This window comes from Solea solea, chromosome 14 (assembly GCF_958295425.1).
Source record: "Solea solea chromosome 14, fSolSol10.1, whole genome shotgun sequence".
Classification (NCBI taxonomy): domain Eukaryota; kingdom Metazoa; phylum Chordata; class Actinopteri; order Pleuronectiformes; family Soleidae; genus Solea; species Solea solea.
Window position 1 is genome coordinate 9,021,459 of NC_081147.1, and position 15,062 is coordinate 9,036,520.

Genomic DNA, 15,062 nt, shown 5'->3' on the forward strand with positions numbered 1-15,062 from the left:
TATTAGAGTAATAATAGAGGCATAAAAGACAAGATTATCATACATTCATGGCATAATTACTCTTCCACATTCACCATAAGTATATAATGGGAATATTGAAATGTTGTGGTTTTCTACGCTGTGCATCTCCTGGCCAAAATACTTCCCATTTCTCAGCAGTGGTAACGTCTCCGAAATTTCAATCCACTGATGGAAAACCTCAATTAAAACGATAGATACTGAATTCTCAAGATAATAATTATCTATATTTAGAGCTAAAAGAGATTGCCATTTTGGTTAGGTTGGCGTGGGAGTGCAATTCCCCTCTCCAGGCTAATTTCATTGATGGTCTTAATATAGCCTGCATCGGTTACGATTTTTCTTCTTTCCAGCATCGAGAGCAACAGCTTCCCTGGAAAAATGGGGGTTTATGAAAATAAATGAAATGTTATGATAAACAGATTTCAAAGTCACAGCTGTATGAAACTCATCCAGATGCCCGTCTCTCCCTCTGTCTTTCACACACATACACATACACAGGTTTGCACGGCTCTTCTTTTTAAGAAACTTGGAATTAAACAAAGTGTTATCCCTTAGCTCAAATATTAGCCCTGAATTTAACTAGTTCCTCAGAAATGAGGTTCTGCCTCATCGGGATCAGATTTTAGTCTCTATGAGGACTACTGGTCCTGACAAGGTCAGTGTTTATGCCAGAAAAGAGGTAACAAATATAAGAGAAAACACACGCGCACACACACACACACACACACACAACCACCAATTGTTTCCCCATGTTCATTTATGGGGTGCCTGAGCAGTGGCGTAATGTATTTGTCTCCGGGTCTGGGTTGTAGTCGGGCCCTCACCCTTTACCCGATGACACACACACACGAGACCACCTCCTTGTTCCTCATTATTCTGCCACCCAACCTGAGAATTTTAACAGTAAACTACCAGTGACATGAAAACTGCTGGTTGTGGTTTTAGGAGTGTGTGTGTGTGTGTATATGTCATCTCTGTGCCACCCTGGGTTTCCTCCAGGTGTTCCCACACTCCTCAGGCACGCAGCAGGTTAGGTGAAGAGGAAAATCCAGATTATTATGGCCTTTTCATTATACAGTTCTAGCACCACTCAGCTCAACTCAACTCAACTACTCCTTTTTTTAATGATAGTACCTGGTACTTCTTTTGGTACCTGCTCTGGCGAGGTTCCAAGTGAGCTGAGTGTGTCGTCCAACACAGGAATCAAACCTGCCAGCGAGCATACATGGGTTAGGGTTATACTGTATCTACTGTGCAGACCTTCCTGTAGTTGGTGGCTGACAAGAGGATCCACAGCTGGACGTGTGTTTGTGTCACATATAAAAACTACGTGACAGCATTTCCGGGCAGCTGTGCTATGTTGAGTAGGTACTATGATGTAATGTAGTGAGTAGTGCTAGATTATTGTGACGAGGTGTGCACTGAGTGCTGGTCAGGTAAGTCAAACTTTTAAAATCTCTCCTCGACTAGGGTCTGTATGTATGTATGTTAAAAATCTTATATGAAAGCAACATAGCATATTAACCCTTCTGTTACCATCCTATCATCGCCGACAGGATTTAGCATGCGTACTTCTTATTACCGTAACTGTGTGACTATGTCAGCTGAGATTGGCACAGCACTCCCCGCAACCCTCATGTGGAGGATGAAGCGGTAGAAGATGGATAGATGGATGGATGGACACCAGAAAGCAGAGAAGTAGAGCTTTACACCCATATACTTGTCATTACCATTATTGGCGTTTGTGACGCCAGGTTCCCAGTACCCTAATTCGTAAACAGTCGAGTAACTCCCAGATACGGAAAGTGAAAGTTATCTAGGAAAAAGGGGCAGAAGCACTCACTCATTGAACATTTTTTGACAATTCAAGAGTAAATCCAGGCGGCCTGAATATCATGATTGTCATAAAAGGGTTAAAGGGTTTAAGTTCCAAAAACTGTTTCCAAGAGTCAAGTGTGGCGAGTTTGATGCTTGCTGCTGTAGGACGTTATTGGAGATTAGCATAGCAGTGTCCACCATTGCTACTATGTAGCAAAAGTTGCCAATGTCGCTAGGAGATGGCAATGTGTTACCTGGCAAGTTCACCATTGTTGGGTGCACTTTGTCCGACAATAAACTGGTAACAGGGAAAAACAGCCTTGTCATGTGTTTGAACCAAACACATGAATGTGATTTGATTGGCTGGCACCTGTGCTGGAATATTTGCACTGTGTGTTTTGATTGGCTGACACTTGACAAGTTGATCATTACTCAACTTCTGCTGCAAGCAATGTGAGCAAAACGTAGGAACCCATGATGTAGTTTGGCAAAATTTGTGCTGCTCCATTCAAAGTGAATGAGACGCCTCCACATGTACATGTGTCCAGCGTCATCAGTATGCTCACACTCGCCAGGGTTTATGATAGTGAGCCACGAGTGGGTTCCTGCAAAAAGCTGACACTAACGTATTTTACTCATGGACAAGACGCACACTGATGAGGTAACTACAGCAACACTCTAGTCTTTGCTCGGCATCTGTAGCCTTCCTGTTTAGCCCGACATGCTGCATTTGATAAAAACTTTCTTTTGCTTTTTATGCTGTTGTGGGGTTTATTGTTGGAGTCTGGTTTGTGCTGGTGGCTGGTCTTGTTGATAATGGTAGTTTCCATTCCTACACAAACTATAACTCACTATTATTCACCAAACTATTCACTGCTTTAGTAATGATGGGCTAGTCAGACCTGCATAACGTAACATATTTTAGATTTTCGTGGAGAATCCAATCCAATTCGTAAAAGTCAGTCTACCGGCCATTGTAGGCAACAGAGGAGGTTAGAGAAAGTCTAATTTTGTCACGTGATAATTTGTCTTATGTAGGCACAATACCACTTTTGTCTCTCAGATAACGATATCACAAAAATCATTTCAAGCTATTGTCCAACTGTGTAACAAATATTCTTCTCCCATAAAGAAGAAATAAACAGAGCACAACATGATTCAGCTAAAAAATCTGTCCAATATCCAATCAGACGGATACCAATCCTGAGTATCATATCTGCTCATCCCTAATTATAGGCATTAAAAAAAGATGAATGCATTAGTAATCTTACATAGCGCACCTTTAAGTTAAATTATAAAACTACACAAATTGGCGCAGCAATACTGACAATATGTCCTAAAAAAAAAATCTAATTAACAAAATATACAATATCATTATTAAATTGATCATTGATTTCGAGTAATTATAAAATTGACAAATATTTAAATAAGCAAATAAACTACAGGACATTTGTCTAGTTTATTACTAATGAAAAAATAAGTAAAGAATAAAAGAAAAAGAAATAGGCATCTTTATTTATGTTGTCTATGTGACTGTACACTTAGAAGTATATAAGAGTATAATTCTTGGATGTTTGTGTAGATGGCTGGTTAAGATGCTGTCAGAGTCCCAAAGATTGTGTTTACAAGGAGATAATACTCATCAAAAGCAGAAGATTATATATCAGGGGTGTCAAACTCAAACGACCTGAGAGTGGGCTGGTCAAGAGAAAGAAAAGTGAGAAGGAAAAACTCTAAACTTATATGTGGGCAATTTCCATCATGAGATCGCAATAAAGATATTCATGATTATATTTAACTGAAATTTATTTCAAAGTAAAAGTGCTTGTCTTGATGTGGAATGATGTATACTTCACAATAATAACATATTTATGATGCAAAATAGATCTATTAATGTCAAAAACAAAAAATTGAAAAATTAAGTAATTAAAACATGGGCAATTGATCTTAGCGTAACCAGCAACACACTTTAATGTTAAACAAACCCATTAGAAAGTGATCCATTCATCCATCATCTACCACTTTATCCTCCACCAAAGGGTCGCGGGGGGTGCTGTGTCAATCTCAGCTGACATAGGGCGATAGACGGGGTCACACCCTGGACAGTTGGCATTAGAAGGTGATATTTTATGGAATTAGATTTGTGTCAATATCAAACAACATTTTTCAGGAATCAATTATTGTTTGAAATTACACTTGTTCTTTGTGCTCCCTGATTTGTTCAGTCTGGACCTCGTTCCGCGTCGACAAAAAAAATTGTAAGTATCTAACATTTATAATCTGACAAACATTAGATATTTACAATTTTTTGTCGGATGTTGATGGGGAACGAGTTCCAGACGGACAGCGACTCCAAGCCTGTGAAGACTTCCGGTCCATTGAGCTGTCACTCCAAAACTCCAGCCAATCAGCAAGCAGCTTCCTAAGGCCCGCCCGCAAACAAAAAACCATGGCGCAAAGAACAAACCAGGGAGCTCAAAGAACAAGAGTATTTTCAAACAATAAAATACAATGAATTAATAAAATTAAATGATTAAATTGATATTTTTTTAGCTTCTTAAAAAGTGTTGTTTGCTTCGTAAAAAGTGTTGTTTGAAATTATTGACACAAATCTAATTCCATAAAATTTAACATAGTGTCAGCACTCAGCAGGAACACAATAAAAGATTGACAGCATTGACACAATAAAACTGTTATTTCTGTAATTTTTAAAACCTGATCATTTTTATTTATTTATCTGTATAAACCACTGTATGAGTTGTCCTGCCCTGCCTCTCACGCCCCCCTGGCCTAGAGAGTGCTGATGCTAAGGCTCCTGAACTTCTCCCACATTAGTTGACACACTTGTACTGTTTTGTTTGTTTTTAGTGTTTCAGAAATAAAGAAATCCAAAATTCTTTTCTGTACTGTTGTTTTCCCTGCATCATTTCCCTGACCCTTACACTTTGACCTGAGTGTGGAAAGTGATAATTCAGCATACTTTAAACATGTTTTAATATGTTATCAGACAAGCAAATTATTATTCAAGGTTAAAAGAATAAACATTTAAATTTTTGATTTTAAAAAAGCAGAAAAAACACTATTATGTATCTACTATATACGGTATATGTACACGCTGTGTGTTCCACCCCTTGTCAGTAGGAGGTGCTGCAGCAGCCTATAGGCACCACACTTACTGCACCCTGTCGTGGGCCATGTTTTTATTATAACATGAAATTAAGTGGTGGGGCGCCAGTTTGACACCTCTGAATAATATGATAAAAACCTACCAGGATCACTGATAAAAAAAAGAAGTCAAGAAAGTATTATGGTTTTGTCTATGAAACTATTTTGCAATGTCCACTGAGATTTGTTTTTACATTTGATGGCGATCCCTCATTGTTTGTAACCTGCATGTGACCTTCTGTTAACATATTGTTCTCTGTGTTTAAAAAAAGTATTGCCATGGTTGTAATTAAGACAATGGAGAAACAATTAGTATCCGTAGGCCCCCTAGAGGCTGAGGAAACAAGTGCAGGTGCTTATGCCCAATGCACCCTGCACCCTGACAGTCGTTTCCTGCATCCTCGCGCTATGCCATGTGAGTGCTGATTGACATGGCAATGTGCAGTCATGCACGTCTCACTCTGCTGCCTATAGAGGCTTTTATCTTAACGCACAGTTTACAGCATTAAGTCAGTGGAAACATTTTAAAGACAAGAGACTTTATGTTCCTCCTACAAGCTGGGCCTGTTTGCTGTTATTCCACATGGCATCCTCAAGTGTTGCTCTTGAAAAATATTCCTCTAACGTCTCCAAATGTGCAGCACTGCCAACGCTGGCCCTCTATTCTTAGCTCTCTCCCTGTAGTAGTGGTTAGCAGACCTCATTGTCACAAACTAAAACTGGGCTCTGTGTAACAGACCTCATCATATTCACTCCCCCCATTAAAAAAAAACTTAAAATGCATTTAAACACACCGTTACTGAGGCATTGTATTAAAATCACTATAAAACAAAGCATATAAAATACTCTTTATATTGTGTGCTGTTGTGTTGGGAGCACTGTTTGCTGCTGATGCTGCTGCTGCTGTAACTTTTCACCCACTTTCTGTGAAAGAAACGACTACAGACATCTTGGAAGCTGCAGTTAATTTAATTACTACCTTGCATTAATGACTTAGTCGGGTCGTAGACGCACACACAGCTAAGCCTATTTTATGGAGAGTGTACTTGGACATGAGATGCCTCAATTTTCTCCAGTCTGTTGGCAGGCTCTGTACTTCTTTTTCCTCCCACCACTGCTCTCATGCATTATTGCATCGCAGCCTAAATAAGTGTCAAACAAACTATTGACTTAAAAAAAAAAAGTCTTGTAATTTATGTAAATCTGTTATGTGTGAGTTAGTGTACATGATGTTTGCACTGCAGCACATTTGATTACTTTATCACTCAGGAGCTATCACAGCACATTCACTCATGAATATTGCGTGGTAGAGCTAGTTTTTCTTTCTTTTTTTTTCGCTAAAAAGAGGACTTTGACAGGACACTCCCCTAAAACCTTGGACGTGGATGTCTGCGCCTCTGATTGGTTGCGAAGCCCCGACCGACAACACCTGCTTAACTCCTTCATCCAAATTGACACCCGGGGCTCTGAGGAATATAGGCAGCATCCCTTCCAGCTCATGCACTCAGTCTCACAGCTGCCCGTAAGACACCAAGAAGCCGCAGCTGCGCTGAGCACTGATCCAAGGTGAAGCCTCATACACACACACACACACACGCACGCACCTACACACACACACGCGCGCACACACACTGTCGGATCCTCGCTGGGAAACGAAGCGCACTGTCACTGGGAGACGCGATGTTGCTCAGACTGGCCGTGGCTCTACTGGTTTTGTCAGTGCTGGAGCAAGTAGTGGGATCGGATAATACTGATATTCATGACATCCCGCCGGAGAAGCCTGTGAGCCAGAAAGGACGTCTGTCCCTGCAGAACACAGGTAAGAAGACACACACACACACACACACACACTCTCTCTCTCTCTGTACTAGGTGTCATGTAGATTATTGTGTGCGAAACACTCACTCAAGTCATCAGCGTGGGGGGGTTTGTGTGTGGACACGTGTTTGCGTGGCTGCAAACACACGCGTCCGGGCGGTTTGAATAGAAAACCCCCGTTTTTAACTTAAACCCCGGCGCTGTTGCGCGAGTCAGTGCACGAGCTTTTTCGATTATATACCACCGGAAAGACGATCTCCTGTAAATACTCGCAGACAGACACCCAATATGTTAGTAAACTATTAATAGAATGGCACAAGGTAATAGGTAATGTATACGGCAGCGCGTCTAGGTGTGCGTGCGTGCGTGCGTGCGTACTGCATGGCTGCTGTACGTGGTGCGCGCGCGCGCCTCATCATAGGAAACAGTTTGAGTGGGAATGGGTTTTTTTTGTGAATTTGCATGAGTTCATGTATAGACAGTCTGTGTTCACACGATGAATGAGGTCAGTGGAGCAGAGATGATTCAGCAAAGCACATTTCTACTCGTAATAATTGTTATTTCATTGTTTATAAAGCTGTTTTCAATTTTTAAACATGATTTTCAAAATACAAGACATTATTTGGGGGTAATTTGCTGATGCAATGAGTAAAAAGCAATTTAAAATGTTTAGAAAAGCGTTGTTGTTTTTTTTTAATTAACGCACAAACACCGGGTTGCGGCACCTCTCGCTCTCTCTGTGTCTGTCATACTCCGCGGGACGTGAGACGCGCCGCGTGAGCACGTGCGAGATTACTGAAGGATTGTTGTCAAGTCCCTTGTACAAACAACGAAGACCCACGGAGGGACTAACACCCACGCGGGTTCCTTCCTCTACGGAGAGCGAGGGAGACTTAACCGCCGCGAGCTCACGCCTCTGTGTAATCCAAGTCTCGTTGCGGCTGAAGACTCGTACGATCCAAGCACATTCCCGCGATGCCAAAACAAGCACTGCTGACAGCGGCTCACTTTTCCTGCGCACTAAAGTTCACCTCAGTGCCTACAAACCTCCACACACACACACACACACACACAGCAAACAGAGGCTCTTTTGTTGACAGCAGTGGTTTCTAATAAGTCACATTAAATGCTCTATATCACCGAGACTAATAATAACTCCTCTCTTCACGCAACTTTTTTTTGGCGCGCTGCAGGAGGAGACCGTTTCTCACGCCCAATCACTTATCGTCTCCAAGATAAATCACGCATGTAATTATGTTTTACTTCGGTCAACAGTCTGGTTTTCATGGCCAAACTGAAACTGTAAACCGCCTGTTGGCTCCGGGCCACGACCTGCAAAGTTTCCGTAACAACTTTGAAATAAAACAGCGTGAAGTGGAAATAAGTAGCTGTTTACAACAATAAATGACTCACAATTGTTATTATCAGTGGAGTAAAGAATGAAGATGATGTTAATATTTCAATCCAGAGACTCTAGCTTGCATACCTGCAGTCCTAGTTATTTATTTTTATAGTGCCACAAGGGGGAGTCTGCATCTCTCCAGTCATTCATCCATTCTTTTTTCATTTAGAAAAGTTTAACATGTATAAAAACAGAATTTTGTAACACACTTTGCTAATGTCATTTTTGTCTTTTTTCTTACTTTGGTATCATTTTTTGATGTCAGTACTGGGTTTTTTACAGTATGACTATATTTGTGCACATTTTCTGTAGGTTTATAGATTTGAACCAAATGGATGCAGACTACGGACAGAAGGCTCCACCCATTTACATTTTAGAATCTAAAACAAGTTTTGGTTAGATATAAGAAGGAGTCCACTGTTATTGTATTTATACAATACAACTTTGTTTAGTAGCAAAAAGATATGACAATAAGCAATAATACATTTTTCTTATTGTTCCATGCCTACTACAAACTTTATTATCCCAGCAGTGTGAAATTTTTTTTATTAGACTGCTCTGCTACTTGATGACATTTGTGTTTCAAGGCTGCCTCTGCAATGCACCATCCCACCTCGATGCTAGGCAGTGCAGATGTACCATGGTGCATAATTACACAGTAATATCTCTGTCGCCATAGCGCTCCTCCGCAGGAACCCCTCGGCTTTGGCAAATTAGACTTCTTCCCCCTCCTGCCCGTTTTGCAGCCCGCTTCTCTCTCAGGCAAAGAGTAACCGAAACTGGAGGCCGCGACGGCACCAACGACCGCCTGTGTCTGTGGAAATAGTTATACGCCACATCAGCTTTGCGAGTCGTGCAGCAATCAGTGCGAGATTGGAGGGAGTTGTGCCCCCCGAGCTGTTTGATCTTCTTCGCCAACGCGCCTGTAACAATGTCCTGCTGTGAACAGACGATAACGTCCCCCTCCTCTCTCTAACCTGTCCTCTCTTTCCAGCTGAGATCCAGCACTGCCTGGTGAGTGCAGGGGATGTCGGCTGTGGTGTGTTTGAGTGCTTTGAGAATAACTCCTGCGAGATACGGGGGCTACAGGAAATCTGCTTGACGTTCCTGCACAACGCTGGCAAATTTGACTCTCAGGTATTAAACTAGTCAGAATATCTGTCTGTTTGAAAAGAAGTGGTATAATCTGAGGCAGCATTTCTTTTCCTCTTCATTATCCATGAATAGATTTGAACACAACTGCTTTTTTTTTTTTTACCTATACCTCAAAACATTTCTCAAGAAGTGCAATTGTCCAGTCTGTTTTCCTCTTGTAGGAAGTTCACTTCCCTCTCAGTGGACTGATGCATGTACAGTTAGGACCAAGGGTCAGGAGCCAGCTGGCTATAAGCCCGGTTAGCTCCCTATTCATACATAGCGGAGGTTGAAGCCCTGCCAAGCCAGGCCTGACTGGAGTCTTAATGTGTCTATAGGCTCACTGAATAGGAACTTACATCTCCCTGAAGATTTCAGGCGAACAATAGTAAGATTTATTGTCATTCATGCAGAATGGCATCTCCACGTTCAAAGTCACAAGTGTATCGTTGCATGTCTATTCAACATTTCCTCTAACATAGCCACACATACCCTCCAGTTTGCTGAATCATGTACACAACATCTACTAAAACTAGGACGAGCGAGTGAGAAGCGTGTCCCTCTGCCTTCAGTCTTTGTCTTGCGAGTTCAATCAACAGGTGTGCTTCTGTGTGTGCGCAGGGGAAGTCCTTTATCAAGGATGCTCTGAAATGTATGGCGCATGGGCTGCGCCACAAGTTCAGCTGTATCAGCAGGAAGTGTGCGTCCATTAAGGAGATGGTGTTCCAGCTCCAGAGAGAGTGCTATATGAAACACAACCTGTGCTCTGCTGCTAAGGAGAATGTGGCCGTCATGGTGGAGATGATCCATTTCCAGGATCTTTTCCCTAAAGGGTGAGTTGCTGGTCCAGGTTTGGGCTGCAGGGCTGTCATTTCTCCAGGCTTCTCTGTTCTCTTCCGTCTCCGATTGTTTACCTTCCCCGGACTCTTCTGTCCCTCCATGTTTAGTCATAGAACAATCCTATTCCTGTCATTTGCTAGACCTCATTGTATTGTGCTTCCAAACATTAAATCACAGGCGTCGTGTGAGTAATCTGCTTCTCTCTGCCCCAGTCCATATGTGGAGCTGGTGAATATCCTCCTGAGTTGTGGAGAGGAGGTGAAGGAGGCGCTGACGCGGAGCGTCCGGCTACAGTGCGAGCAGAACTGGGGAGCTCTGTGTGATAGCCTGAGTGTCTGCTCCTCCCTCGCCCCGTCTCCTGGCGGCTCCGTGAACGAACATCACCGTCGCACTTTGCCCACTCACCCCGAGCCGGAGCCTCCACGGCCCCCACGGAGCGGCGAAAAGGACAAAGCTGGTAAGGCGGGATTCAACGCCCACCCACGCAGTCGCAGTCAAGGACCACGTCGCCAGAGTCCAGAAGCTGGAATGGCGGCTGACCAGGAAGACCTCGCGGCTACCGACGTCCGGAGGTGAAAGTGCAGAAGACTGTCTCGAATTTGAACCCCTACTCCGTTAAAAAAAACAACAACACACTTATAGACTTATGCACCTTTCTCTCTCTCTCTTTCTCTCTCCCCCTTTTTCTCACACACACATGTACACACACACACACAAACACAAACACAAACACACACAAACACAAATTCCCAGACAGACTGAGCAGAAGGAAACAAGCCCCGACCTTTCCTGTCCTCATTCCGCCCTCTCCAGTCATTCCAGCAGTCCCACATGGTAAACGTGCAGGGTAATTGTGGTGTAGCTTGTAATGTTATGCCAGACTGTAGGCCACAATTAAAAGAAAAAAAAATGGAATAACAATTGTAATTATCATGATAACGTCAACTGTTAGGACTGTTTTGGCTCTAATATAGCATTTTTTTTTTTTCAAATCGTACTTGCAGTAAGATTTGATATATTTGTATTATTTATTTTTATTCTTGATGCAATGTTGGAATATCAAAATGTACATAGAAATTGACTTATCTATATTTATATGAACATGTATAAATATAGTTACAATTTGCAATACTGATATACTATAGATGACATAGTATATGGTGTGCTGCCTGTCGTTCTCTTCACAGTATTGCACCATCACACATTGGTTTGTAGATATGTAACATATACCATTTGTTGTTTCAGAGTGGGAATGTGTATTATGATTATAGATACTTGATGATTGAATACAAATTGTACAGGTTTCAAGTCCAGTTCTGGCACATAAGGATTGTAGTGCATGCTGGCCACGAAGCCAACAAACGTGTGCACTCTTAAAGTGGAAATCCACTCTAAAGAGAATGCAGAGGTAATACTATGAATATTATTTAACCCTCTGTACGTAAAGATCATAAAGCTAGAATTCAGAGAGCGAGACCGATTCCTGATGACATCACGCATGAACGTCTGGCAACGATGAATGGGAGACTAACAAAGCGGTCACCGGTTTGACGGACTCTCTCTGTTTTCATATGTATCAGTGCTTCTCTGACATGTGTCTGCTTTGGATGCGAAACGAGTCACACTCATTGTCCACCGGGCTTCGGAAAGCGGTGTCTTTGTTCAGCTTCAGGACACGTCGTTTCACAAATAATCGTGGAAACGTGTCAAACGTTATGTATTATTTGTGAGCTGAGTTTTCTGTCAGCCGTCAGTGAACTGAAGCAAAGAGATGACATCCTGTGCAGTTTTCACCTTTTCAAATGTTAAAATCAAAAACACATCAAGGTGCCTAAACTTACTTGTTATTGTCCACAGTGACCGCTTCTCTGTGATTTAAGTGAATGGATGATACTGTGTCATGTCGAGCTATATTTTTTACCATGATGTTGAGCCACAAAAGTTTTAGATATTGCACTTTGGATGATTGTCAGCTTGTGTTTGACTGCTGCAGGTTGAGAACTGAGACCAGGCCAACAGAGCAGTCACATTCTAATCAGATGATATTTAATTTGAGCGAGCCTGGGTTTTTTTTTTGTTTTTTTTAAATTAATCAAATACAGCACCAAAGCCTCATGTGCTCCTTAGGACCAGTGTAAGACCCTGCCTTAAAAGAGACACATTATCATTTTTCCAGTGTCCCAGTGGCCAGGAAAGAGACTTGACAGAAATCCTCCAGATCTCTGGCCCTGCTAAATCAGCCCTTATTCCTCTCATAAGGGAATAAGGGACCATTACCTAGGTCAAGAGAGACATGGAGCCCTGTTATCCTACCCGTTAGAGCCGCAGGCAACACAGCGAGGACCCAGGAACTGGGTTAAGTCCACACATGAGGGCTCTGGTGCTGTTATTCTTAATATTATATTTACCAAGGCCACCAGAGAATTCCTCTGGGCTACAGCCAGGAACCAGCAAAATAGTGAGGCAGAGAGGAGAGGAGCAAGAAGGACAGAGGTACACTCAACTTTTTTAGAAAAAAAAAAGTGTAATGGGTGTCACCATCTTTGTGTGCTGTAACTGTAGAGGTGCCATTTTTGAGCACATGGTACAGAGAGCTTGGTACTTAAAAAAAAAAAGGTCAAATGTTCAGATTTTGTGGCTCAGTTGAGGGTTTTATCCTGATGTACTTACAGTATGATAGTGTTTTATTTTCTCTTAATCCTCTAGAGCAGTGGTTCTCAGACTCTATACCAAGTACCACCTGAGAAAATATTGAGCTCTTGAGGTAACACCATTATCACCAACATTAAAACACAGTGGTGTGAATACGTCGAGCAAAGTCAGCTACAGACTTTTCACAGGAGGCAGATTTATTCCCAATAAGATCCCGATTTGCTCTCCCATCATCCTCCTCTTCCTCACATATACTTCACACACTGGTATAGTGAAAATAGATTAAGATGGAGCAAGAGATAAGGTGACTCTAAGTATTATTATTATTTAATTTATTATCATTATTATTATTATTTTGTTACTTGTTTCATATTCTACGCACTCCGGTCAAAATTCCTCAGCTCCACTCCGATCAACAGTATTTCAGATTTACCACCAGAGAAAGCTAGCGTACCACTGGTGGTACACGTACCATAGTTTGAGAACCATGGCTCTAGATAGACATAAGCTCCAAGGGGTCAACTCATCGGTGAGACTTTCAGGCTTTTTATTTTTTCTGTTATGGAAGCTGGGATTCCTGTGACATCCCAGCACGAGACATAAGCTAATCTTTTTTTGAGAATGTACTGTATGTGTGTAACGTGACAATCTGTTCAGCTCTCTGTCATTAAGTTTGATATGGCTTTTTGTAGTAATATAGTGGCTTGAATGGCTATTATTTGTGTGTTCAGAGGAAAATAAAACTAACCATGTCTCCTGCAGTGCTCCATCACCACATCATGAGTTTTTCTCCGTTAAGCACAAGGACTTTACTTTCACTGCTGAAATACAGAACATGGTCTCGAGGTTTGTAACTCACCTGTAACACATTTGGGCATATGATCCTGTAAATGAACTCATGAAACCAGCTGTATCTTGTTATCATTAAAATATTTTTGTCTGTATTTTCTACATCTTGTGTATTTCAATATATTTGTATCGATATAGAACATTATGAACACGTCTAGTTGTATGGCACAAACTCCGTTTTACTGTACAAGAGTTTCTAAAGGGAAACATTCAACCAGATCCAAGCACGTGACAAGAGTGGCCCTTGTTGTCTCAGGTATACACACACAGGTTAAAAGACACCTCTTTCTAATTTGACTCTGACAGTAAACTATGGAGCCTTGTTTTAGGTTTCAAGGACTTGGAACATCCTCCTACTTGGAAGGCTGAAACATTAAGGTCAGAGGTTCTGGACTGAAGACGATGCTTGGGGTTGGATCAGGATGTTAGTCTCAACCACGTATAGACAGCACTCTTATTTAATAGATAGACTACCTACTATTGTTCTGGTGCCTGAAGTTTATTTTGAGCCAAGTGAACATTTACATTTGCTATACATGAGATTTTCCAGATTATTTTCCCAGTTTGTACACAGTGTTACAGGGAAAAGAAGAGTCTGCATGCAGAGTTATAACATACAGTATATGGTTTCTACCAGCACTGCCTCAACTGCCACTGCTGACGCGTTACCTCAGAGTGTAGTGATGACGATTCACCACTAGGTGGTGACATCTCTCTTCCAGTAGTGAGAGCAGATGGTGGAAGCAGGTGCAGGTTATTTGAATTTTAGAAGGGGTGAGATCAGTTTCTCAATTGGAGCTGCACATTCTTTAAAAGCCTGATTCAATAATTAGGTGTGAGGTATGTGTTGTCTTTCAAACTGTGTCCTTTTGTCTGCCTCTCTTCTCTTTGATCACAGGAAGCACACAAGAGCAGTGTCTCTCTGTACCAGTGAGCAACAGATACATTTGTGTGCTTTGTATTAAATCTGTATATGATTCTGCTGGTAGTTTTATATAAGTCTCAGTATAAAAATGCACCCATGGTGTCATCAGGGTTTGCCCTTGCAACAAACAGGAGGCATAAGTGGATATTTGCTAAACTAGGACAGTCAAATGAAGGATACTATCAAACTGCATGGAGAATATAGTATTTTGGAAATTAGACATGAAGGTTATATGAGAAAACATAACTTCTCAATGTGAGGGACTAAAACAGTAGCTGATCTGTTTAACCCTCATGTAGAAAAATACTGCTGTGAAAACGACTGAACAATTTTGTTTGCTTTGACAGAAAAGATGATTCAGTTACGTATGTTGAGTCATTTGACTCAACACTTAAATAACTGCAATGAATTAGCCATCGCAGTCCAGAAAGCCACAGT

At 41.6% G+C, this 15,062-nt stretch overlaps 1 protein-coding gene across 1 annotated transcript; it reads left to right on the plus strand.

Annotated features, from left to right (window-relative positions):
- The first annotated feature begins 6,419 nt into the window (after positions 1-6,419).
- Positions 6,420-10,829, plus strand: stc2a (stanniocalcin 2a). Its single transcript, XM_058650571.1, has 4 exons — positions 6,420-6,823; positions 9,219-9,361; positions 9,980-10,191; positions 10,411-10,829. The coding sequence occupies exons 1-4, from the start codon at positions 6,685-6,687 to the stop codon at positions 10,772-10,774; spliced, it is 858 nt and encodes a 285-aa protein (XP_058506554.1). The 5' UTR covers positions 6,420-6,684; the 3' UTR covers positions 10,775-10,829.
- The last annotated feature ends 4,233 nt before the right edge of the window (positions 10,830-15,062 follow it).

Bases quoted from the DNA above. Each gene is read 5' to 3' on its own strand.
- stc2a (XM_058650571.1), top strand. From the start codon at position 6,685: ATGTTGCTCAGACTGGCCGTGGCTCTACTGGTTTTGTCAGTGCTGGAG. The intron at 6,824-9,218 runs GTAAGAAGACAC...CTCTCTTTCCAG, and splicing joins TCTGTCCCTGCAGAACACAG to CTGAGATCCAGCACTGCCTG. The intron at 10,192-10,410 runs GTGAGTTGCTGG...TCTCTGCCCCAG, and splicing joins CAGGATCTTTTCCCTAAAGG to TCCATATGTGGAGCTGGTGA.